Source organism: Stenella coeruleoalba, assembly GCF_951394435.1.
Source record: "Stenella coeruleoalba genome assembly, chromosome: 3".
Lineage (NCBI taxonomy): Eukaryota > Metazoa > Chordata > Mammalia > Artiodactyla > Delphinidae > Stenella > Stenella coeruleoalba.
In genome coordinates, this window is record NC_137148.1 from 123,220,105 (window position 1) to 123,245,913 (window position 25,809).

At 39.1% G+C, this 25,809-nt stretch overlaps 2 protein-coding genes across 3 annotated transcripts in view; one reads left to right on the forward strand and one right to left on the reverse strand.

Annotated features, from left to right (window-relative positions):
• The window catches only part of PPP2R2B (protein phosphatase 2 regulatory subunit Bbeta), a 609,983-nt gene extending 599,451 nt beyond the window's left edge, over positions 1 to 10,532 (reverse strand). Inside the window, exon 1 of the mRNA XM_079917157.1 lies at positions 9,827 to 10,532. Within this exon, the coding sequence (XP_079773283.1) occupies positions 9,827 to 9,882 (56 nt within the window). The 5' untranslated portion in view covers positions 9,883 to 10,532. The remainder of the gene's footprint in view (positions 1 to 9,826) is intronic.
• Positions 1 to 25,809, forward strand: part of STK32A (serine/threonine kinase 32A) — a gene marked incomplete at its 3' end in the record, with an annotated part of 116,180 nt that overhangs the window by 26,871 nt on the left and 63,500 nt on the right. For both annotated transcript variants that reach the window (XM_079917158.1, XM_079917159.1), the window contains exons 2-3: positions 2,920 to 2,975; positions 4,045 to 4,196. In XM_079917158.1, coding sequence (XP_079773284.1) covers positions 2,920 to 2,975; positions 4,045 to 4,196 — 208 coding nt within the window. The remainder of the gene's footprint in view (positions 1 to 2,919; positions 2,976 to 4,044; positions 4,197 to 25,809) is intronic.

Sequence of the window (25,809 nt, forward strand, 5' to 3'; positions counted from 1 at the left end):
GGTTCTTCTGTATCTTTACATCTTACTTTATTTGTTGAGAACCAGATTTATGTGAGATTTACGTGTAAATCACTGTACCAGGCTCTATGGCAAGTGCAAAGAGATGCCTTCAACTACCCCAAGCCAGGAATTTTCTGAGTTGCCAGGAAAACACAGGTGAACAAAGCAACATATAATCTCTGCCGTCACAGAGTTTATGATCTAGTGAATGAAAGAAACTCAGAACTCAAGGAGTTCGGGAAGACAACATAGTCAAGTGAATGACTTAAGTAAGTAAACTGTTTTATTAGCATTTTTCTGGATAAAAAGTATTTCTTTATCTAGCAGGGTCAGTCCCATTTTTACAGATGAGAAAATGGAGACTCAGAATCTGTCATTTAGGCTTAAAGACCTAAATATAAGACATGACACCATAAAACTCCTAGAATAGAACATAGGCAAAACATTCTCTGACATAAATTGTACCAATGTTTTCTTAGGTCAGTCTCCCAAAGCAATAGAAATAAAAGCAAAAATAAACAAATGGGACCTAATAAAATTTATAAGCCTTTGCACAGCAAAGGAAACCATAAACAAAAAGACAACCTATGGACTGGGAGAAAATATTTGCAAACAGTGTGACAGACAAGGGCTTAATTTCCAAAATATACAAACAGCTCATACAACTCAACAAAAAAAAAAACCAAACAACCCAATCGAAAAATGGGCAGAAAACCTACATAGACATTTCTCCAAAGAAGAAATACAGATGGCGAATAGGCACATGAAAAGATGCTGAACATCACTAATTATTAGAGAAATGCAAATCAAATCTGCAGTGAGGTACCACCTCACACCAGGCAGAAAGGACATCATTACAAATGTTGGATAGGGTGTGGAGAAAAGGGAACCCTCTTACGCTGTTGGTGGGAATGTAAATTGGTGCAGCCACTATGGAGAACAGTATGGAGGTTCCTCAAAAAACTAAAAATAGAGTTGCCATATGATCCAGCAATCCCAGTCCTGGGCATATAGCCAGACAAAACTATAATTCAAAAAGATACGTGCACCCCTATGTTCATAGCCACATTATTTACAATAGCCAAGACATGGAAGCACCCTAAATGTCCATCGACAGAGGAATGGATAAAGAAGATGTGGTATATATACAATGGAATATTACTCAGACATAAAAAAGAATGAAATAATGCCATTTGCAGCAACATGGATGGACCTAGAGATTATCATACTAAGTGAAGTAAGCCAGACAGAGAAAGACAAATATCATATGATATCACTTATAGGTGGAATCTAAAAAAATGATACAAATGAACTTATCTACGAGACAGAAAAGACTCAGTTCTAGAGAACAGACTTGTGGTTGCCAAGGGGAAGGGGTGAGTGGGGGAGGGAAGGACTGGGAGTTTGGGATTAGCAGATACAAACTATTATATACAGGATGGGTAAACAACAAGGTCCTACTGCAGAGCACAGGGAACTGTATTCAATATCCTGTGATAAACCATAATGGAAAAGAATATACATATATGTATAACTGAATCACTTTACTTTACAGGAGAAATTAACATAACATTGTAAATCAACTATACTTCAATAAAATTAAAAAAAAGAATCTGTCATTTACCAGAATTACATCATTGTTTACAGGCCAAATCCAGGATTATTTGTAATAGACATGCTGCCTCACATGATTAAATGTTTTGGGTTTTTTTGAAATAAAGTGGGTTGGGAGTTTAAAAGAAGTGATGATTAAGTCACATTATAAAAATGTTTTCACCTTGAGAAAGCTTGGAAGATGAGAGGTCCCATTACTCATCTCTCTTTCCTTCAGAAGGAGCTAATCTGATAATTTTTGAAATCGACAAATTATGTCTTTTAAAGAGAAGAATGGCACCTTCTTGTACTTTGCAATCTTTTCTGATTAAATTCTTAAAATCCCTCATTTGGAATTTTACTCATCTAAACCCTTATTTCAAAAACCAGGAAAGAAAGTGGGACATTTTCTGCAGATCATCAAGGAAAGGAACCAAAGAATGTCACCTGTCTGGGAGAGTCTAGGCTTTGTTCTTCTCTTCACCAAGCATTTCTTGAGCATTGGCCCAAGAGACCATGCTATCTATACACTAAACATCTACTGCTCCTAGGAAGGAGTGAACACGTTATTATTTTTTAATTGATGTATAGTTGATTTAAAATGTATTAGTTTCAGGTATATAGCACAGTGATTCAATATTTTTATAGATTATATTCCATTTAAAGTTTAGGAGTGGAAATTTTTAAATGGCAGATGGAAAAGATTATCTCAACTTCAAATGAAGTGTATAAAATAGACTTTTATACTCATATTCATCCTCTTCTCTTAGATATCTGTGCCTTGGGGATCAACTCGTTCTGTAAACTTACATGTGTAATAGTTTCTTACTTGGGAAAATTGAGATCATTTGGATACACTAAAGAGCGGTTTTAGTGAGAAAACAGACAAGGAGAAGATTTTTAAAGTGCCAACCCTTAGTAGAATTGTATGCACAGAGGACCAGGTCTCTGGCCACCTATGTGAAACCCTCTGTTATATCCACTTAGAGCCCAACAACTTCTCTCTTTCTTAACGTTCACCAAGAGTTTTAATTGTCCACTCATTTTGTGACTATTTAATCCGTAAGAGTCTCTCTGGGGAGCCTTCATAGACTACAGTCTCCATAAAAGTAGAGATTTTATTTCTACTCTATTACTACTATATCCCCCAGTACTAAGCAATGTGATTAAGTGTTAAAGAAATGTCTATTGGATGAATGAATGGTCATGTTAAGGAATGTTGTTTTAAATAAAGTACTTAGGTTTAGTTCAATCTTCATATATTATTCATTAGCTACTAAAAGAGCACCTGAATCACTCATGATGTTCTTTTTGTTTGTTTTACAGTCAACTTTGACCACTTTGAAATTTTAAGAGCCATTGGAAAAGGCAGTTTTGGGAAGGTGAGAACCAAAATGATTAACCAATAATGGGGTATGTAGCTCAGAGAACAGAGAGCCCAAGAAGGTTCAGATTAGTTACTGGGACCACAGTAAATGATAATTCAGAGATGTTTTCATAATGGGTTTTTATAAAATTATTACCACAGTTTGAGCAAAGTATGAGACAGGCGGCTACATAATGAACATGTATGTTCTCAGAATTATCTCAAAGTCAAATCAGTTTACTCACTAGAGTTGGAGGCTTTCTCTACACTAATGGGGAGCGTAAGATTTCATAATCGTTTGCAAGTTGTACCAGTACATTCAGTAACAGTTGTCTTGTCAGTATAAGAATTAAATATTTTCATGTGGGAAAGAAGCCACCTGATTTCTGTTTTCCCCAATTGTACCATAGTTCTATTTTTAAAAAACCTACCATAAAAATCCTACCATAAAATTCATACACATTCAGTCCAATTCTTTGTAAGAACCTTCTAGATTCATATCCTGATTACTATTGTGTCTTGTGGAAACATACTTTAACAGAATACCTCATATTTCATAGTGAACTTGCATTTTAGAATCCTCTGCTGTCGACTTTATCAGGCATTATATGAATCTCTAAAAGAGTTTCACAAACATGCACATCACGCTTCGTGTTTTTCCTCATGCTTCAAGTCCTTTTTGGTTGTATCACCTGTGGCTGTCAACAGAAATTCTCGCACAATATTGTTCATCTTGACAGTTTAGTCATGCCTATTTTGGTCACTAAAAAGCAGAATAAGGATGCTGTTAGTTATTGGAAGATTCCTGACATGGAGGCAGCTATGTTCCCCAAAATGCTGTCTTAAAAATCCCCAAAAGCAAAAACAGGCAAACTTGTTTGAGAAGGCAGAGATTTAGAAATTGACTTGGTACAGGGGAAGAAAGTGCAATTTTTTACTCTGAAATCAGAGCTAAGTGGCAACTTTAACATCAGAGAATTTGCAAGTGATGGGGCCTCCATGCTGTGATAAACGGTCTTGTTCTGTCTCATTCCCACGATCCATCATCTCCCTAATCACTTTCTCACTCTGGTTGGCACCATTAGGTCTGCATCGTACAGAAGAACGATACCAAGAAGATGTATGCGATGAAGTACATGAACAAACAAAAGTGTGTGGAGCGCAATGAAGTGAGGAATGTCTTCAAGGAGCTCCAGATCATGCAGGGGCTGGAGCATCCTTTCCTGGTTAATTTGTGGTAAGTGGCTTTCCTTGGACCTCTGAATGGGACACTCCTACCTTCACCCCCAAATCCTCTTACATAAACACATCCTGATTTCTACGTGTGCATTGGCAAAACCCTCATTGGGATCTTCCTCGGGACTTTCGTTCGCCTTGGCTTCTTTGACTTTATAAAGAAACAAAAATGTTATTATTATCACCAGTAAATACTGCTCAGTTCAGTTGCCATATTTCCCCTTGTCCTTGAGGTCAGTATTTTTTTTTAAAGCATTGTCATTCAATAGGCTGGCAAGGAATGAGTTCAGATGTCTTCTCACTCATTAGGTCTTTTTCCCCCTTCCTCGTGGGGCAAGGACTTGGAGTGCAAAGTACGGCATCACTGGCAGAGATGAGGTTGACTGTTAGGACTTGTACAAAACACTTTCTTCTTAAAGTGATTGGCAATCAACCTTTTTTCCTTGCAGCATACTTCTTAAGCAGCCACATATATACCTGTGGGTTGGAAAAGGACGGGTGCTGCCTTTCTCACCAAATAGACTTTAACACAACCGGAGCTAATTTATGTCAGTAGCTAGACATTAAATGACTGATCTGCTCTCAAAGCCATTATCATAATCCAAGCCTTAGAAGACAGCAGAGACGCTTGCATTATCTACTGCTTCCTGCTCTCTTCTTACCCATGGAGGTCTCTATGTGGCTGGCTCATTTTGCTCTACATTTTAATGCATCCATTATGTTAAGAGCCAGTTCTTAAAGCTAATTCAGTATGACTGTTATTTAAATATGTATACCAAGCAGTTCTTACTTACTAGCAAAGGGAAAAAAAAAAAGAGATCTCTATTCAGAGAATACTAATGGAAAAATCATCGAAATGTCACTGGGTGTTTAGGGAGATTCTCTAGAGGAATCAGTGCCTAAAACCTGTCTCCCCCCATCTTTAATTTATACAGTTCACTTAATACACAATTTGCTTGAAGACTCTATGCCACAGTTGAAAAGAAGATGGTTCTGTGTGACTTGGAAATAGGTCTGTTAGGGTTTATGCACTGTTCAGACATGGGGAAGCACATTTTGGCCCAGCCTTGGTGTATTTAATCAGTATTTTACAATGGCCTCTTCACAATGCTGCCATGTGAAGAGTTAAATGGATGCAGCTCTTTCTTCCCCGTCCTTAGCAATCATCAAATGGCCTTTTTTTCCCTCTCTTCACAATGATGATCCTCCCTTTGTTCAAACTCACACTGTCCTCCTTCAAAAGTTCAACCAACTAATTTTCTTCTTTTAAGACCAGGAAACCTTTGTAAGGGCACATGTACCATTTTGCCCTCTCATGCTTGTCTGTCATCCCTGAGCAGGCCACGTTGATTTCATTCTATTCCCTTTTTTTTTTTTTTTTTAATAACATGAGTGTTGTGAGACTTTAAGCTGGCCAAAGAGTATGGATTTTGCTACTTGCTCACTTGGTTTCACTCCAGACATCATTCTCTCGTCTGTGCATCCTGACTTGGCAATAACAGGACATATATCCTATTCTACCCTTCTTCTCACTTCTGACACTGAATCTTACAGCAGAATCCTGGGCACCATTAACATGATAGAAGAGAGAGAAGAGACAGCTCCACCCCCATGATTCTAATACCACATTCAGAACTGGAAACTGATAAGGGACATTCCCAAAGGTACAGCAGAAACCCCTTTGTCTTTCAAACCTTGAGATAAAAGTCTTCCGACTTCAGCATCTTTTCTCCTTCTAATAAATGCTTTCTGCCTTACTCAGTACAGCATAGTAAATATAAGTGATCTTTCCACAACTATTAAGCACCTTGCAGTGCTTCAGGAGGTGTGGCTGTAATTTACTTTATCATTTTTAAATCCCATTGTTATAAGATACGCTTAATGTGTGTAATTTGGGTTGTTTCTATGAGTGAAGTATAATCAAGTGCTCTGCCCGGTGCCCAGCACATAGTAAGCATCTTACAAACGGTAGCTCTTAATTTCCTTGCTCCATTAAGGCATAGCATTCTCAAGTGCCCATCACTGGTGGCCAGTGTGGAACTCCAAAAGACAAATCTGAAGGGTGCTTGGTCCCAAGACATCCTGGCAAGCTGTGTGTGGTGAAGGAAGGGGGGAAGAGCCTTCAACTCATTCCCTGTAAGAGCTTATGTTTGTTTTGTCTTCCACCTGCATTCTGCAAATCAAAGAAAAGATTCCCTGTGTATTATGTACAATTGAATCAAGATTTTTCTATCTTGGGTTTAACTAGACTGAGCCTTATATCCCCAAAACTTCAGGAGCCGATTTTCTTAAGAAGCATTGTATGATTAACAAAATAATAGCAACATTTTTTAGACACTCATGTACTTCTGTACCCATTCATGTACTCTCTTTTGCTGATACGTTGTGTTGGCCTGCCAATATTGCTTTTATTTATTTATTTATTTTTTAACATCTTTATTGGGGTATAATTGCTTTACAATGGTGTGTTAGTTTCTGCTTTATAACAAAGTGAATCAGTCATACATAAACATATGTTCCCATATGTCTTCCCTCTTGCGTCTCCCAATATTGCTTTTAATAATAATCTTCTCAGGGATGCTCAAAATGTCCTCTGGGGATGTGTTCAGAAAATTCTGGTTTTCAGGTTGAAGGAAAACACAAATTGTTTCTCTTTCAAGCAGGTTTTACACTAACGTTAAGACGTTGGTTTATGACTATATTGGTATAAACACAGACACATACGATCTTTGAAAACTTTTCTGCTCATTGCAAGTTGAAAAACAGAAAATCACATAGAGAACTGAAAATTCTCCAATAATCCTATCACCTTGAAACCACTCCTAACAGTGTGGACTTTCCAGTAAAATGTCTGCATCTGATTATGCATGAGTCCCATTCATTCCTTCATTCATGTATATATTTCCGGAGCATCACGATTTATAATCAGGGTTGCCAGATAAAATACAGGATGCGGGCTTCCCTGGTGGCGCAGTGGTTGAGAGTCCGCCTGCCGATGCAGGGGACGCAGGTTCGTGCCCCGGTCCGGGAGGATCCCACATGCTGCGGAGCGGCTGGGCCCGTGAGCCATGGCCGCTGAGCCTGCGCGTCTGGAGCCTGTGCTCCGCAACGAGAGAGGCCACAACAGTGAGAGGCCCACGTACCGCAAAAAAAAAAAAAAAAAAAAAAAAAAAATACAGGATGCATAATTAGATTTGAATTTCAGATAAATAACCAATAACTTTTAGTATATGTCCCAAGGATCACACAGGACATATTTTAAGTAAAAATTACTCATTATGTGAATTTCTAATTTGTGGGCATGTTGTATTTTTACTTGCTCAACCTAGGGACCCTAATTGTAACAGAGGCCCGTACCGTGGGGACGCAGTACTGAGTACAAATAGCGTGTGAATATATCAACTATGAGAAGTGCATGAAGGAACTAAGTAGAAAGAGGGGTGTGGGTGGTATGTTTTGAGGGTTTTCAGGGAAGGAAGGTCACTAGTCTGGGAGCATCAGTGTGAAGGGTGGAAGAACCTTCTGAATTAAAGTTCAGCCTCTCCAGACCTGGCCCGACTCAGAACACAGTTATCAGATAAAGGCCATGTTATAAAGTGAAGGCTGCCCGACAGGGCTGACATCCAAGAAAAGCAAATACAGTCTTCCTGCGAGCCCCTCCCTGAGGGCCTCTAAACAAAGCCCTGGCAACCCACAGCCCGCAAAACAAGCGCCTGAGTCCTGCCCGGCACAGCCAATCCCCAGGCGGCTTTTGTTCACTGAGATTAAGCCTGCAGCTGCGCACAGCCACTCAGGGCTCCGAGCTCTCACCGGTGTCTCCCGTTCCTCCCGTCCCGTGAACCCCAAGGGTCCTCGTGTGATTTCAGAAAATGAGAAGATGCGATTGTCTGTGTTAAATGAAAAGGACCATGGGTACTGGGAGTGCGAAAAGGGAGCCCCGTGAGATAGCTCAACACAGTCACATAAATGAGTTCCCTGGAAGCAACCTCTATCATCTGTGACTCAGAGTGCCAGCACCTCTTCACACAATCAGAGACCTTTGAGAACTCAGGGCAGCCTTCAGAGTCCCAGCATCAACCGTGATAGCTTCTATTACTTTGGGTTTTACATATATGTTCTCGTGTATTCATCCCAACAACCTACGTGGATGGGGATTATTCTTCCCATTTTACACCTGAAGAAACTGAGGCTCAGAGAGGTTACACCATTTCCCCAGAGTCACACAGCCAGGACCCAAACCCAGGAATCCTTATTTCAAAGACCCTGCTCTTCCTGCTATCCTCTACCCTCCCCCACAGATGTCTTGTGAGACTCTCTTACAAAATACGTACAGAAATGCAATTTATTTGTTGATCTTTCTCCACATCCCACCAGAATACAAACTCCACGACGCAGATACGTTAGTATCTTTTGTTTACTGCCTCACTCTCCAGCTCCTACAATAGTGCCCAGCTCACAGAAAGGGCTCAATAAATATATGTTGAATGAATGAATGAACAAACGAAGTGAATTAGCAGCGGGACTCGTCTTCTGGCTCCTGGTTTTTTGCTCTTTGCCCATCATACCTCTGCCACCTCTTGCACACTCACACACAGCCCCATATAATCATGCCCATTCCAGATTCTTGGTAGGCCCTGAGGTCAGAGGGACCCGAGTTTGAATCCCTGTTTCGCCACTTGCTAACTGTAAACGAAGCAAGTTACATTATATGTTTTTCTTGGTTTCCTCATCTATAATTGGGAATTAGAGCAATAGCCATAGCAGAAGGTACTGATACGAATAAGAACATGTATATAAGGCATCTCAAACACAGTAGATATTTAATAAATGATGGCTTTAAACAAACAACTCTGCGGCCCCTCCCAGAAATGACATGACCCCCCTGCCCCCATAGCCAGAGACGATTCTAAAGATTCTTAGGCGGACAGAGGCACCTGAACTTGAGCTGGCTTGGGCATTAGAAAGTCTTTTGTTCTAAAATTTTAACTCAAACAATTTCTTTGAATCTAAAATAAATGTCTTGATATAAAATAAGGAACTACAGAGTGTTCTAATGAAAATAACAAATACCCATATATCGTCACTCAGAATAACTGTTGTAATAGTTTTCTATTGCTGCTTTAACAAATTACCGCCCACACAAAACAACAACAAATTACCGCCACCTTAGTGGTTTAAAACAACAGGAATTGAAGTAGCTGAGGTTAAAGCTATTTTCGTAATATAATGAAAACATTCTTTTCCTTTTGCCCTGCATGGTTATTTGCACTGAAACTTCACAGGCAAAACTAATCAGAACAACGATTACCTATGGAATGTAGAGATTACCTAGAAGGTTGCATGTGGAAAACTTAGGGAGTGATTGAAAGATTCCACTATCTTTATTGTGGCGTTGCTCCTAGGAGAGTATATATTTGTAAAAATTCATTACATTTTATACTTAATATCTGTGCATTTCACTATAATTTTCCCTCATTAAAAGAATATGGAAATTGTTTTTTAAAACACAGATGTATTATATTACAATTCTGGAGGTCAGAAGTGTAAAATCAGTCTTCCTGAGCTAAAACCAAGCTATCAGCAGGGCTGTGTTCCTTCTGAAGGCTCTGCGGGGAGGACTTACTTCCTTACCTTTTCCAGCTTCTCCGGGCTGCCTGCATGCCTCGGTTCATGGCTCCTTCTTCCATCTTCAAACCTCTCTCTGACCTTCTGCCTTCCTCTTCCACCTTTTAAAGACTCCTGTGATTGCATTGGGCCCACCTGGTGATGATGATTCTTGCCCAAGCTCTAGCCACTCTCCACTGGGCTCTCTTCTCAGCTAGGCCTCAATCCTACCCAATAAAGACTTGAACAAAACACTAACATTCCTTTTAGGGCTTCCCTGGTGGCGCAGTGGTTGAGAGTCGGCCTGCCGATGCAGGGCACACGGGTTCGTGCCCCGGTCTGGGAGGATCCCACATGCCGCAGGAGCGGCTGGGCCCGTGAGCCATGGCCGCTGAGCCTGCGCGTCCGGAGCCTGCGCGTCCGGAGCCTGTGCTCCGCAACGGGAGAGGCCACAACAATGAGAGGCCTGCGTACCGCAAAAAAAAAAAAAAGAAAAACACTAACATTCTTTTTAACAGCTCAAGGCCTCATCCTAGGATGACCCTAGCCCACTTATAGTGCTTGCCTGAGAAAACTCAAGGCTGGAGAAAAATTTACTGTTTGCTCCACGAACACCTGAAGACAGGGCCCCTGTCTCCCAGCCACTGCGGAAGGGGAGGAGCCCAATTTCCATACACGGCGTCAGTTAACAAACCAGGTGGGATTCACGCGGACCAACCCCACCTTCCCAGTTTTTGTAAGTTTTCACTTTGCTGGCTCTTCTGAGCCCCCGCTCACCACCCTCTCTATTCCCTATTCAACAAATCAAAGTTGAGTTCAGTTCACAACTGGACTCTTCCTTTTTTTTTTTACATCTTTATTAGAGTATAATTGCTTTACAATGGTGTGTTAGTTTCTGCTTTATAGCAAAGTGAATCAGTTATACATATACATGTGGACTCTTTCTATTGCAGTAGGATATTACGGACTAAACTCTCTCCTTACTACTTTAACCAGTGTCAGCTTTGTTAACTTAGGAAGAGATGTGATTAAATTAAGGATCTTGAGAAGGGGAAATTATCCTGAATTATCCAGTGTTGTCATAGGAAGAAGTTGTCCCTGATGAACCTGGATAGTTGGGGAAGAAGGAAGCAGTCCCTGAAGAAGAACTAGGCAGACAACAGTGTTATCGTGTGGCCAATACATAGTACTTGTTCCATATAGTTGTTGACTGACTGACTGTTGGGCTAATGGCCAAGGAACTGGATCTTTATAATGCAGACTTATTCATTTATTCCTCAATATTAAAAAGGATTCCTTAGAAATTCATTGGAAGAATATGTGGTAGCTTACATTGTATCAGAAGTAAAGCTTGAAGAAGTAGGTCTCTGGAGGGTGAGGGACAAAGGCTGTTCTGGGACTCTAGGTAGCAGGAAGTAATGGACAGAAGTGCAAAATCAGTCTTCCTGAGCTAAAACCAAGCTATCACAGGGCTGTGTTCCTTCTGAAGGCTCTAGGGGGGAGGACTTACTTCCTTACCTTTTCCAGCTTCTCCGGGCTGCCTGCATGCAGGGTATCTCAGCTGGGATGAATCAGCTCCAGCCAATTTTCTAACCTTGCATCACGGACTCAATCAACGTTCAAAGTCCTGGGAGGGAATCCAACTGGCCTTGCTCAGAAACATGCTTACCCCTTGGCTAGAAGAAAGAATGAAACAAATAATGACTCCTAGATTGTTGGCCGGAAAAACTTGGTGAATGATTGTGTCATTCACTGAAGAGGAGCAGATTCATTGTCAAAATCAAGAACTCTCTTTAATTAACAAGAACTCTCTGTTGACTTTGAGCTGCATCTTAGTCATGCTGTTGAATAGGCATTGAGTCTGGTGCTCAGAAGAGAAATCCAGAGTCAAAGGAGAAGTCCCACAAAACATGAATATGGGAATCATTGGCTTATAGGTGCTATTTAAATCAGAGACTTGAAGGAAGCACCTTTGGAGGGAGATTACATTAAAAAAAAGGGCTGAGGACTCAAGACCTAGAGCATTTAATACAGTAGTTCTGACAGAGGAGGAAGACTCAGGGAACTAGACAAAGAAGGTACTCCCAGGAACCTAGCCAACAAGCTAGGGGTAAATCAGGAGAGAATCCTAGAATCAAGAAAGGAAAGTGTTTCAGAAAAGAAGGCATGTAAACCATTTCAAGTGCTGCAGAGAAGTCAAGAATAAGGAGACAACTGCCCACTGACTTGGGAAGAGATAGATGTGGTGACCTTGATATGAGCCAACTCCAAATGGCTGGACAAAAGGTGGAAGGGAGTGGCTTGATCAGAGCATGGGACTGAGTAATTTTCTTTTTCGAGGGTGGAGTGCAAAGTGGTTTTGTTGTGTTTTGAGATTAATCCATGTTGTCACAAGCAGCAATAGTGTATTGTCATTTCTCTATCATAGTCCACTGTATGAATATCCCATGGCTTATTTATACATCTTACTATTTTTTATTATGCAACACAATTTTTTTTTTTTTTTTGCGGTTCGCGGGCCTCTCACTGTTGTGGCCTCTCCCTTCGCGGAGCACAGGCTCCGGACGCGCAGGCTCAGCGGCCATGGCTCACGGGCCTAGCTGCTCCATGGCATGTGGGATCTTCCCGGACCAGGGCACAAACCCGCATCCCCTGCATCGGCAGGCGGACTCCCAACCACCACGCCACCAGGGAAGCACTGCAACACAATTTTTAATTGAAGTATAGGTGATATACAGTGTTGTGTTATATATATATATATATATATCCTTTTTCAGATTCTTTTCCCTTATAGGTTATTACAAAATATTGAGTAATAGTTCCCTGTGCTCTACAGTAAGTCCTTGTTGGTTATCTATTTTATATATAGTAGTGTGTGTATATACATCTTATTACTGATGGATGTTTGGGTTGTTTCCAGTTTGAAACTTTTACAAATAGTCCTGCTGTTAACATTCTTCTTTGTATCTTTTGGTAAACAAAAGTACACACATTTGGGGGCAATAAACCTAGGAATTAAATCACTGGATCCTAAGATTTATGTAGGTTTACCTGGCAAACAGTTTTCCAAAGAAGCTGTACCAATTTATATTCACATCAGCAAGATGTGAGAATTCAAGTTACTCTAAAACCTCACCAACACTTGGTATTGTCAGTTTCTTTACATATAGGTGTTCCAGTAAATGTGTTAATTGTATCTCATTTGGTTTCAGATTGAGTTTCCCTGGTGACTTAGAGTTTGGGAACATTTTTATATGCTTATTGGCCATTGGGAACCTGTTCTTGAGAAGTGCTTGAGTTTTTGGTCCATCTTTTTATGGTTTGCCTCTTTTTCTCATTGATCCATAGAAGTTCTTTATATATTCTGTAAACAAGTCTTTTTGAGGATGTAAATTATTTGCCCAATCTGTGACTTACCTTTCCACTCTATAATGATGTTTTTTAAAATAATCATTAAAGCTTGAATTTAAATGTGGTATAATTTATCAACCTTTTCCTTTATGGGTAGTGCTTTCTGTGTCATGTTTAGGTAATCTTTGCCCATACCAATGTGAAAATATCTATCCTGTTTCCTAGAAGCTTTGTTGTTTTAGCTTTTACATTTAGATCTATATTCCAGGACCAAGATTCACTTTCTTTCCCCATATGGCTATCTAATTAACCCAACACCATTTATTGGAGCTTTTATGTTTCCCTTCCTGCATCACAGTAACACATTTGTTATTAGTCATCATATACGTGTGGGTTTCCAGACTTTGTTCTATTGATCTACTTGTGTACCTTGACACATTTATCACACTACCCTAAAGACTACAGCTTCAGACTGGTAAAAGAATTCAGTAAAATAATGCTCCTTCTTGGGCTTCCCTGGTGGCGCAGTGGTTGAGAGTCCGTCTGCCGATGCAGGGGACACGGCTTTGTGCCCCCGTCCGGGAGGATCCCACGTGCCGCGGAGCGGCTGTGCCCGCGAGACATGGCCGCTGAGCCTGCGCGTCCGGAGCCTGTTGCTCCGTGACGGGAGGGGCCACAGCAGTGAGAGGCCCGCGTACCGCAAAAAAAAAAACCAAAAAACCCCATAATGCTCCTTCTTGATTATCTTCATTATAGTTGGACCTTTTCAATTCCATATAAATTTCATAATCAGCTTGTCAATTTGTATTTTAAAGCTGCTGTTATTTATATTGGGTTACATTGAATTTATAGACTAGTCCAGGGAGAATTAAAATATTTGAAAACTGTTAAACCTTCCAATTTATCAAATACACACACACATAATTAAGGTATCCCTTAATTTCTGTCTTTAGTTTCAGTTTTTAGTGTAGAGTTCTAGCATATTTGTCTTTAGATTTAGTTCTAGGTATTTAGTGTTTTTAAATTATTATAAATAGTAATTGTTTATCAAAATTTAATTTTCTAGTAGTTTGTTGCTTGTTTACCAAAATACAATTGATTTTCAATATTGATTTTATGTCCAATGACCTTGTTAAATTCTCTTATTCTTTCTACCAGTAGGCCTGTAGATTCTTTTGGACCTTCAATATTTACAATCATGTCATTAACTAACAGTGATATTATTAGTTCTTCCTTTCCCATCTTCTTACCTTTTACTTTCGTGCCCATTGTATTTGCATTGAGAACAATGTCGAATATAGCGGACTTCTTATGTGTTTGTCCTGATTTCATGGGGAAGGTTTTAGGGATTTCAAGATTTCGTATGTTTGCTGTAAGCTCTTCGTAGATATCCATGATCACAATAAGAAAGGTTGCATCCAGTCCTAGTTTGCTAGAAGTTTTGATCATGAACGGGTATTAAATTTTGTCAAATGTGTTTTTGTTTTATCAAGATCATTTCTATTATGTGGTGAAGTAAATTAATTGATCTGCAAATCTTAAAACAACCTTGATCCTAAAATAAACCCTAGTTGGTCATGTTCTATTATCCTTTTGTATCTATCACTAGACACTATAACACATATTTTTAAGTATTTATTTTTATATATTATTTTTATTTATCAACATTTATTTTCTTATGTATACTATATATATTTTTTTCAAATGTGCATAAGCAAGATTGAATGCAGAGTATGAGCCCATCAAGAGGAAGGACCTGGTAACGTAGGATAGAAAAGGGAAGATAGCTAGAGCAAGCTGCTGAATGTGGAGAGATGGATGTGATTCAGGGCACAGCTAAGTGTGCTGGCCTTAGGGAGAAGCCAGGGCACTTCTTTCACTGTACTAGGACAGAAGGCAGAGTACGTAACTGTATATATTCCTGAAGTGGTGTATTTGTTGCTGGGCAGATGAAGTAGTTCTCATGCCATTGCCTCTGTGACACATGAGTTACCAACTGAGAATGAGGAATGGGCCCAGGATAGGAAATTTTGAGGAGAAAAGCTAAGTGACTGAAAGTATAAAATCAATAGAGAATTAGGACTTTCTTAATATCTATTTGAGACTTGTGGTTAAAAATGTAAGTGAATCCAGTCAGCACTGTTTGTGTTTTTTCTCCTCAGAGTGCACTTAATGGATATTAGTTTGTTTTCTGTTGCTGTTTTAAAGCATATAGGTGTGTTTAATCAGGATTGGAGTCTACCTGGGAGAGGTATCTTCACTATGACAGAATTTGATGAATTGAAAAACATATTTGAGGGAGTAGACTCAAGAAGTAGACTCCTGGGGGAAACTTAAGGAAATCATACATTCGTGAAGTCTAAGACAGTTAATATTTTTGAGGTGTTATGCTAAAATATTACATGCATTATCTCATACATCTTCAAATACTAGTTCCTATAAAATAGGAATAGTATTTGTCCCCTTATAAATGTGAGTAAGCTGAAGATGCGAGGTTTGATTCCTTGCCAAACTGCAAAACCAGAAAGTCATAGCACATCTAGATCCTACATCCCACCCCCAAATTCTTTAAAACACTTAGTGTTAACTTATATTTTATTTTAATGTTGCTTATCCATGTATCATTACTTCCAAAACTCTGAAACTGAACTTTAAAAAATTATACACCACTGCAAAATCAATTTTTAAAAATTTCAAGAGCCTTTTAGCATGATGAGTTATGATGTTTTAGAGAAACAAAATCAGCACTTGCAACTTAATATATTTCAGTTTGAGATTAAAAAAAAAAAAACATTATGCCTATTCCTGCTTTCCTGGTAGAGTTCCAAGGGCTGGATATCAGAACTAGAGTTGCATGGAAAGCCTCATGAGATGGGAGCAGAGACAGGAAAGATCAAAACATTTCTGAAGATGCAATTGATCTAGTTGGACTGTAAACACTAGTCAGGTAATCAGAAGTGGGATGCATGACAAATGAGAGGCTAGGAGAAGGGCACGGAGGGCAAAGTGAGAATCTCTGTATTTGGTAGTGGCACTGGGAAGTCCTCTGCCTGCCCTGGAATTCTGAGACAGGGGCAGCTAGGTCAGTAAGGAAATAAATTGCTTTTCTGGCTAGAGAGGCAGAGGGGTAGATGATACCATGAGCCAGATGAACTTGCCCTCTCTCCACTTCATCCACTCTGGAGAAATGACCAATCAAAATGTATGACTCAGCACGTCCTGGAACCCTCTCAGCCCAGCCAGGACCTGCCCAGCCACTCTCTGAATCACAAGTGGTAATTTGTGATCCATCAGTGACCCAAACTCATCCCCTTGGATTGTCTCTCTGCTGGAAGTCTACAGTTCTCCAGAAGCACAAAAAGTGTTCACTTCTAACATTTTTTTCTCTGGACCCCTGCTAAATTCTCTGGGTAAGAGTCTGATCTAATTGTTCCTCATTATCGTCTGAGCTTGGGGCTTGGCTTTTCTTTTTATATGGGTGGCAAGATGTTGTTATTCCCCTTTGCCTGTTTACTGGCTACATTATTCTCTGAGGTAGCTATCTCAAGAGAATCTGGAGAAGATAATAATAGTTATATTTTCCCCAGAGAAGCTTCATAAATACATCTCCAGAGCCAGCACAGATGAGCTGACAGATCACAAAATAGCATTTAAAGCTCTGCCCAGAGAAAGGTCAGAGCTGGAGGAAATCAGCTATTACATCAGAACATCAGGAAAATAATCTGCAACCTGTTAGGTGTGACATTTAAAAATCATCCACAATCTTTTTCATTGAGTAAATTATGGATTTTTGTTCATTTTATTGGAGGCTATAGGTTATGGTTTGAATCAGGCAAGTAAGTATGTGTATTACTGTCTCTGAGGCTTTTACGATCCCCTGCAATCAAAATTAGGTCCTTCCGTTAGTTTCTAGTACAGTATCCTGCACTTTTCCTTCAAAGCCCTTACCACATTTTATAACTACATATTTGCTTATGCAAATATTTATGTTGTATAGATGATTAGGTTTAAGATGAAGGAAACCATGTTCCTTGGTTTACTCTTTTAGCCTCATCACCTGTATGATAAATATACAATAAATAGTTGTAAAATGGCCACTGAATAAACAAGTGTTCATTATGTATCAAGCTAATAATATATGCTGGGTTGCTGATGGATGGAGATGAGCAAAGCACAGACTCCTCAAAGTGTTCAGTCAAATGAGGAATTCAGGCAAAAAGAAACCTAATGGTTATGATACAATACAATACAGTGCAACCATCTATAGCTAGGTTCCTGGAGTGTTCTGTAACAGAGAAATGGCTGGGTGCTGTGGAAGGGCAAAGAGGGATAACATCTAATTTATGTTTGGCAGGAAGAGGTCAGGAAAGACTAACGTAAAGGAGAAATGAACTCAGACAGTGTCTTTATGTCTTGTGAGATGTACATAAAACTTCTTCTGGCTAAAAAGGAAGTTTTAATGAACATTTATTATAACTATTATATGGTGGGTTCCTCAAATCCGTTCTATCCACTGCCAAAAAGATCTGTGTAAACTCTAAATTTTACATGTTTATGAATTTTAGATACATGGGTTTTGAACCTGTACACACAAAATACACAAGGGTGGATGAGGTCATCTATGTGTGTTTTGATGAGGGCATTTAAGGTGTGTTTCTTCCCTTTTAGAACATTATAAGGCTACTTATGAGACAGAGAAAACGCACTTTGTAAGTTTCAAATCTTACTCTACTGCTGGGTTTTTCTGAAGATGGAAACTTGACAACATATTCTAGAGAGAGAATGTGGGGAAATAGGTACTCTCATAAATTCCTGGTGGGGATTCAAAATGATACACCCTCTACGGAGATAATTTGGCAATATAGAGTCTAAAATTACATATGCCTTTATCCTTTGTTTTAACAAACTTTATCTTAGCAAACCCACTTCTAGGAATCTATCTCAAAGTAGTTCTGGCCAAAATACAAAAAGCCAGATGCAAAAAGTTTTTCACTATTGCAGTATCAGTAATAGCAAAAGGCTGGAAACAACCTGAATGTCCTTCAGTAGGGAACAGGTTGAGTAAACAAGTGACACCCATAAAATGCAGCACTACACAGCTGAAAGAGAGAATGAGAAGTATCTTTATATACTTTTATGGCCTGCTGTCCAGAATATACTGTTAAGTGGGAAAAGCAATGTAGCCTCAATTGATCTACAGATTCTACAAAATGCCTATCAAAATCTCAGCTAGATTCTTTGAAAAAAAATGGCAAGCTGATCTTAAAATTCATATATAACTTCAAGGAATCTGAAACTCAAGAAATTCAAGGGAATAGCTAAAACAGTCTTGGAAAAAAACAAGGTTGGAGGGCTCACACATGGTTTCAAAAGTTAATCCAAAGCTACAGTAATCAAGACAGTGTAGTACTGGCGTAACGATGGGTATGAAGCTGAATTGAGAGTCTGAAAACAAACCCTCCATTTAAGATCAATTGACTTTTGACCAGTATGCCAAGACAATTCAATGGGTAAAAAGGCTTTTCAGGGCTTCCCTGGTGGCGCAGTGGTTGAGAGTCCGCCTGCCGATGCAGGGGACACAGGTTCGTGCCCCGGTCCGGGAAGATCCCACATGCTGCGGAGCGGCTGGGCCCGTGAGCCATGGCCGCTGAGCCTGTGCGTCCGGAGCCTGTGCTCCGCAGCGGGAGAGGCCACAACAGTGAAGAGGCCCGCATACCAAAAAAAAAAAAAAAAAAGTCTTTTCAACAAATGGTACTGGGACAATGTGATATCCAAATGCAAAAGAATGAAGTTGGACCCCTACCTCACACTATACAAAAATGAACTCAAAATGGATAACAGACCTAAATATAAGAGCTAAAACTAGGGCTTCCCTGGTGGCGCAGTGGTTGAGAGTTCACCTGCCGATGCAGGGGACATGGGTTCGTGCCCCGGTCCGGGAAGATCCCACATGCCGCGGAGCGGCTGGGCCCGTGAGCCATGGCCACTGAGCCTGCGCGTCCTGAGCCTGTGCTCCGCAACGGGAGAGCCCACAGCAGTGAGAGGCCCGCGTACCGCAAAAAAAAAAAAAAAAAAAGTTAAACATAGAATTACCATGCAATCCAGCAATTCCTATTCTAAGTATATACTAAAATAATTGAAAGGGATTCAAACAGATACTTGTACACTAATATTCATAGTGGCGTTATTCATAGTAATCAAATAGTAGAAACAATCCAAATGTCTGTCAACAGATGAATGGAAAAACAAAATGTGGTATATGCATAGAGCAGAATCTTATTCAGCCTAAAAAGGAATGAAATTCTGATACATGCTACATGAATGAACCTTGAACACATTATACTAAGTGAAATAAGCCTGATGCAAAAGGACAAATGTTGTATAATTTCACTTACGTGAGGTGCCTAAAATAGACAAATACATACAGATAGAAACAGAGCTTACCAGGGGTTGGGGAGAGGGAGAATAGGGAGGTATTATTCAATGGGTAGAGTTCTTGTTCGGGATGAAGAAAAAGTTCTGGAAATAGGTAGTGGTGATGATTACGCAACATTGTGAATGTACGCAGTGGCATTAAATTGTACACTTGAAGTGGTTAATCTTATGTTATATATATTTTACCACAATCAAAAAATATTTTTTAAAAAGTTATTAATAGACAAATGGTGGTATTAAAGAAAACAGAGAGGGATAGGAGATTTTTTCTCAAGATACCTTGTTTTGCAGATTTGACTTTGATTTTATAAAATACAGAAATACTTTATATAACTCTAAAACAAAATGAGAATTTAAAAACAATTCCCCCAGGGCTTCCCTGGTGGCGCAGTGGTTGAGAGTCCGCCTGCCGATGCAGGGGACGCGGGTTCGTGCCCCGGTCCAGGAAGATCCCACATGCCGCGGAGCAGCTAGGCCCGTGAGCCATGGCCGCTGAGCCTGCGTGTCCGGAGCCTGTGCTCCGCAACGGGAGAGGCCACAACAGTGAGAGGCCCACGTACCGCAAAAAAAAAAAAAAACAATCCCCCCAAATGGAATGTATAATAAAACAAATGAACCCAAGTATCTATCCAGTTTGAGGCATAACCACACAGAAATGTACTTTCAAGTGAGTTTCAGACAATGACTTTATATCATTAGTAGAATTACACCTTAATGACAAAAAAGAATAGCAATATCTTAAGGTGTTTTCAGTGACGGTATTGTTGAAGGTAATGTTTATATTGCTATTCTGAAAGTGTTTTACATCCATTATGGATAAAGCAAACAGCATGGAGTGTAATTTGGTAAAAACTTGAGAGATCTCAATATCTTTGAGAACTAGGATTTTCAGTAAGGAAGAAAGGAGTTACTGATATAATAGTGATGAGATTGGGCTTCCTTGGTGGCGCAGTGGTTGAGAGTCCGCCTGCCGATGCAAGGGACACGGGTTCGTGCCCCAGTCCGGGAGGATCCCTCATGCCGCGGAGCGGCTGGGCCCGCGAGCCATGGCCGCTGAGCCTGCGCGTCTGGAGCCTGTGCTCCGCAACGGGAGAGGCCGGCGTACCGCAAAAAACAAAAAATTGTGATGAGATTAAGAGTCACTGCAGTCTTGAATATAAATTGAAACTATCATTATGAATTTACAGTGCATTTATCTTCAATTACATTTGTGTATGCATATATATATATATTATACCTATACTTATATCAAATATCTGTATCTAATCCTAGCTCTAGCCATTGAAAAGACCTAGTAACAATGACAATCCAATTGTAGCAGACACTTCTATCGCTCAGTCTGGAGGAGGAAATATCTTTTCATATCAGAAAGTCATAAAGCTATCAAAACCTACTAGGGTCATGTCAAAAAAACACATGATCCAACTTGACTATGTTCCTACTGGCCAAAGAATGGACATCAGTAAGGGTGATAACCCATCAAACCCATGATTTCATTATGATTTAAAAAAAAAAACTTACTGTTTGCTTTGGGAGGATTCTAGGAAACCAACAAATCATTTTGAAAAGTGATAAATAAAAGACTTCAGCATTTGTTTTACGTTTTCTGTATGAACTGTACCTCAAAGTAACTAAATAATTGCTGAAAGCCAGTTTCTCTTTATAAAAGTACTCCAGCTAAAATACAAAGAAGAAATGATAGAATTCAAATATTACAACCCATAAGAACTTTTTGGATCTAGGCATTCAGGCGCCTTTTTGGATCGAGGCATTCACCATGAAAAGAAAGACCTACTGATTATCTACCTCCTGCTCAAAGAACACCCCACCACCTGTGAAGTAGTCCTGTCCGCCACCCCCTGCATCAAACCTGAATCTGAGCAAACCTTAAGATCTAACCAGCAATTTTCACAAAATACAGAGAGCTGTGAAACATGTAGAAAGACGAGCCAGAAATGCAAACAGCAAAATTCAGGCTGTGGAACAGCTACAGCAAAAATGATTTGGTTTCTTCAACAAAAAATTACTAGGAATAAAAGAAGAGTTGGTCAGGGAAGCTATAGAATAAAAAACATCTTAAAGGCACATAAACCAAGGACAAAGTATGGACCTTGTTTGAATCCATTTAAAGGACCCAAATATTCTATAAAAGTTCCTTTTTAAAAGAAGACATTTAATCATATATTAACGCATATATGTGGAATCTAGGAAAATGGTACAGATGAACTGGTTTGCAAGGCAGAAATAGAGACACAGATGTAGAGAACAAACGTATGGACACCAAGGGGGGAAAGCGGGGGTTTGGGGGGTGGGATGAACTGGGAGATTGGGATTGACATATATACACTAATATGTATAAAATAGATAACTAATAAGAACCTGCTGTATTAAAAATAAAATTCAAAAAAATAACTAAAAAATAAAAGCAGACATTTATAGAACAATCAGGGAATTGTGAACATTGAGTATTTGGTGAAAACCTCGAGTCTAGGTAATTTATAGAGATTAGAAGCTGATTCATCTGTGTTAGTTCCTTTCCTGATGAGACAACATAGATCATTTTTTCTTTTTCTAATGGAAATATATTTGACATCTAACATTGTGCAGATTTAAAGTGTACAACATGTTAATCTGACACATTTATATATTGTAATATGGTTGCCTTTGCGATAATTAGCACCTTTGTTGAGTTATATAATGATCCCTTTTTTTTAGTGGTTGGAATCACTAAATTCTAATCTCTTAGCAAGTTTATTGATTATAATACAGTATTGTCTATGTTCACTATACCGTGTACTAGATCACTGGGATCTAGTACAAGGAGACAAAATATATTAGGTATATCAAAGTAGAAAATTTTTTGTTGTATTTATTAGGCCTTTTAAATATAAAAATAAAATGATGCAATCTTACTGTTTAGATAACTGGTTATCTTATTTTCAAAACAAATTTTATGCATATACCAGCATACTTGTGTAATATGTTTCCTTTTGTGGTTGTGTTTATATATCCTTTTTTTTACTGTATAGTTTTTATGTACACTAAGCATTCAGTGCTGTAATGCATATTATAGTCTAAACATTTTCTTTCCCTCACTTTATCTCATAATATAATATCTTGAAAATCTTTTCATATGAGAATATAGATTTGCCTTATTTTTTTTAATTGCTGTATAATCAGTAACATGAATTTACCATAATTTATTCACATGTTCCCCTATTAATGGGCATGCAAATTGTTTTTGATTTTTTATGATGTACTGTGTATCCTTACAAGTACATCTTGGTGTGATTTTTCAAGTGCATCTATAGTGAAAGTTTCTAGCAGTGAAATTACAGGGTCAAACACCATGTGTTTTTTCAAGAGGTATTTCCAAATTGTCCTCAGAGGCACTTTTACCAAACTACCTTCCATCCAGAGCACATGAGAGTGCCCAGTTCTCCAAGTTGTCACCGAGTGTGCCTCACCTCAAGCCTTGATGGAAGTGTTCTCACTCTGACACACTGAGTAGGAGTCAAACACGCTTGTTTAGGTTGTAAATTCCCTCCTTCTAAATTTATAGCAGAGAGAATTTAGATTCTTTTCTCAACTTGGTTCCCATGTTATCCTAGCCATGTACCTTTCTTTTACTTCAGTTTGTCATGCATGCTTTGGAAATTCAGTTCAAACACACACACACACACACACACACACACACACACACACACACACACACAGCAACAACTGGGCATAGTTATTTATAAACTGTTGAAATCTGACTTTTGCAAACCTTAGGTTTTCTGTATTGTCATGGCAAACTCGTTAGATGAAATGATACTAGTTTGGTTTTATTTTTTGTGAGTTTCACACTAGACACACTTTGGAAAATTACTACAGAGCCACAAGAAGAGAAATATGATAGAGCAGTGCTCCAAAGAAAGACAATGGGACAGTGCACCCCAACCTCCTCTTTGCCCATTCCTCAGGGATCTCTTCTCACAAGGGCTAATGATTTTCCTAAACTGTGAAAAGATTGCCGTGGGCACTCCCTGGTCAGAGTCTGAAAAACACAGATTAATTTTTCTCCCATTTTAGTGCATAGGACAACAATGGTTCTTAAAAACACTTCTGTGGAGATCCCTGGCTGAAGATCAGAAATGTCCCACCATTGGAATGAGACTACCCAAAAGGCACACAAATTGAATTTTGAGAGTTGAATTGAAGGGGACGTAAATAAGTAACCTACTCCCTGACAGGATTTTATTATAAGCTTTAGATGCTTTTTTGTCACATGAACTTTATTGGCCGCTGTGCACCCATGTATATTAACTGCATGGGTTTAGGTGCAATCCCGCCTCCACAATTTCCTAACATGTGGTTCTTGAGCAAATATTTAATCTCTCTACACCATAATCTTTTCTTTTCCTCCTAACCACTGTCCTCTTTTTTGCAACAATTTTATTGAGGTATATTTTACACATCGTAAAATTCACCCATTTCAAGTGTTCAATTCAGTGATCCTAAGTAATTTTACTGAGTGGTGCAAGTCACTATAAATCAATTTTAGAAACTTTTATCCTGCTAGTAAGATCCTTTGTGCCCATTTAGTTAATTCCCATTCCAAGCCTGAGCCCCAGGCAACTAATAATCTACTTTCTGTATCTATAAATTTGCCTTTTCTGACAATTTCATATAAATGAAATTATAAATATGTAATCTCTTGTGTCTCGCTCCTTTCGTGTAGCATAATGTTTATGGGGTTCATCCATTATGTGGTCTGTGCTATTAATTTGCTCCTTTTTAGAGCTGAATAGTATGTCACTATATGGATGTACCACATTTTGTCTGTTCCTTCACCAGTTGATGGACATGTAGCTTGTCTCCAGTTTGGGGCAATAATGAATAATGCTGCAATGAACACTTGCATACAAGTCTTTGCATAGAAATGTGATTTTACTTCTCTTGGATAGATATCTAACAGTGGAATTGCTGGGTGATATGGTAATTTAATGTTTAACTTTTTGAGAGACTCACAAACTGTCTTCCAAAGTGACTGCACCACTTACATTTCCACCAGCAATGTATAAGGGTTCTCTTTTCTCTACATCCTAGAGCTGACATTTGTTATTGTCTATTTTATTTATTACAGCCATTCAGATGAGCATGGCATTTGTGGTTTTAGTTTCCATTTCTCTAATGCCTAGTAATGTTAGGCATCTTTTCATGTGTATCTTCTTTAGTGAAACATCTGTTCATATCTTTGCCCATTTTTTTCTTCGGTTGTATTTTTTTTTTTTTTTTTTTTTTGCAGTATGTGGGCCTCTCACTGCTGTGGTCTCTCCCGTGGCGGAGCACAGGCTCCGGACGCGCAGACCCAGTGGCCATGGCTCACGGGCCCAGCCGCTCCGCGGCATGTGAGATCCTCCTGGACCGGGGCACGAACCCGCGTTCCCTGCATCGGCAGCGGACTCTCAACAACTGCGCCACCAGGGGAGCCCCTGGGTTGTATTATTATTGAATTGTAGTAGTCCTTTGTAAATTCTGGGTATAATCCTTTTATCTGTTACATATTCGGCAAATATTCTCTCCTAGTCTGTTGCTTGCCTTGTCATTTTCTTAATGGCATCTTTTGAAGTGCAACAATTTTGAATTTAGATAAACTCTAATTTATCAAGTTTTTAATAGACCTTGCTTTTAGTATTGTATCTAGGAAAGTTTTACCTAATCCAAGGTCTCAAAGATTTTATCCTGTGTTTTACTCTAAAAGTTTTGTTGTTTTTGCACTTACATCTATGATCCATTTGAGTTATTTTTATGTATGGTGTGGAGGTCTAAGTTCATCATTTTTGGATGTGAATATCTAATTGACCCATCACCATTTGTTAAACCGATTATCTTTTCCTGGCATCTTAGTCAAAAATCAATTGACTATAAATATAAAGATATATTTCTGAACTCTTAGTTCTGTTCCATTGACCTATACCTCTACATTATGCCAGTACCACACTGTGTTGATAACTACAGCTTTATAATACATTTAGAAATTGGGAAGTGAAAGTCCTCTGATTTTTTTCTTCAACATCATTTTGGCTATTCTAGGTGTTTTGCATTTCCTTATAAATTTAAGAGATGCATGTCAGTTCATACAAAAACAAAAAGCCTGCTGGGAATTCGATAGGAATTGCACTGACCCTATAGATATTTTGGGGCATAATCGACATCTTAACAATATTTGAGTCTTTCAA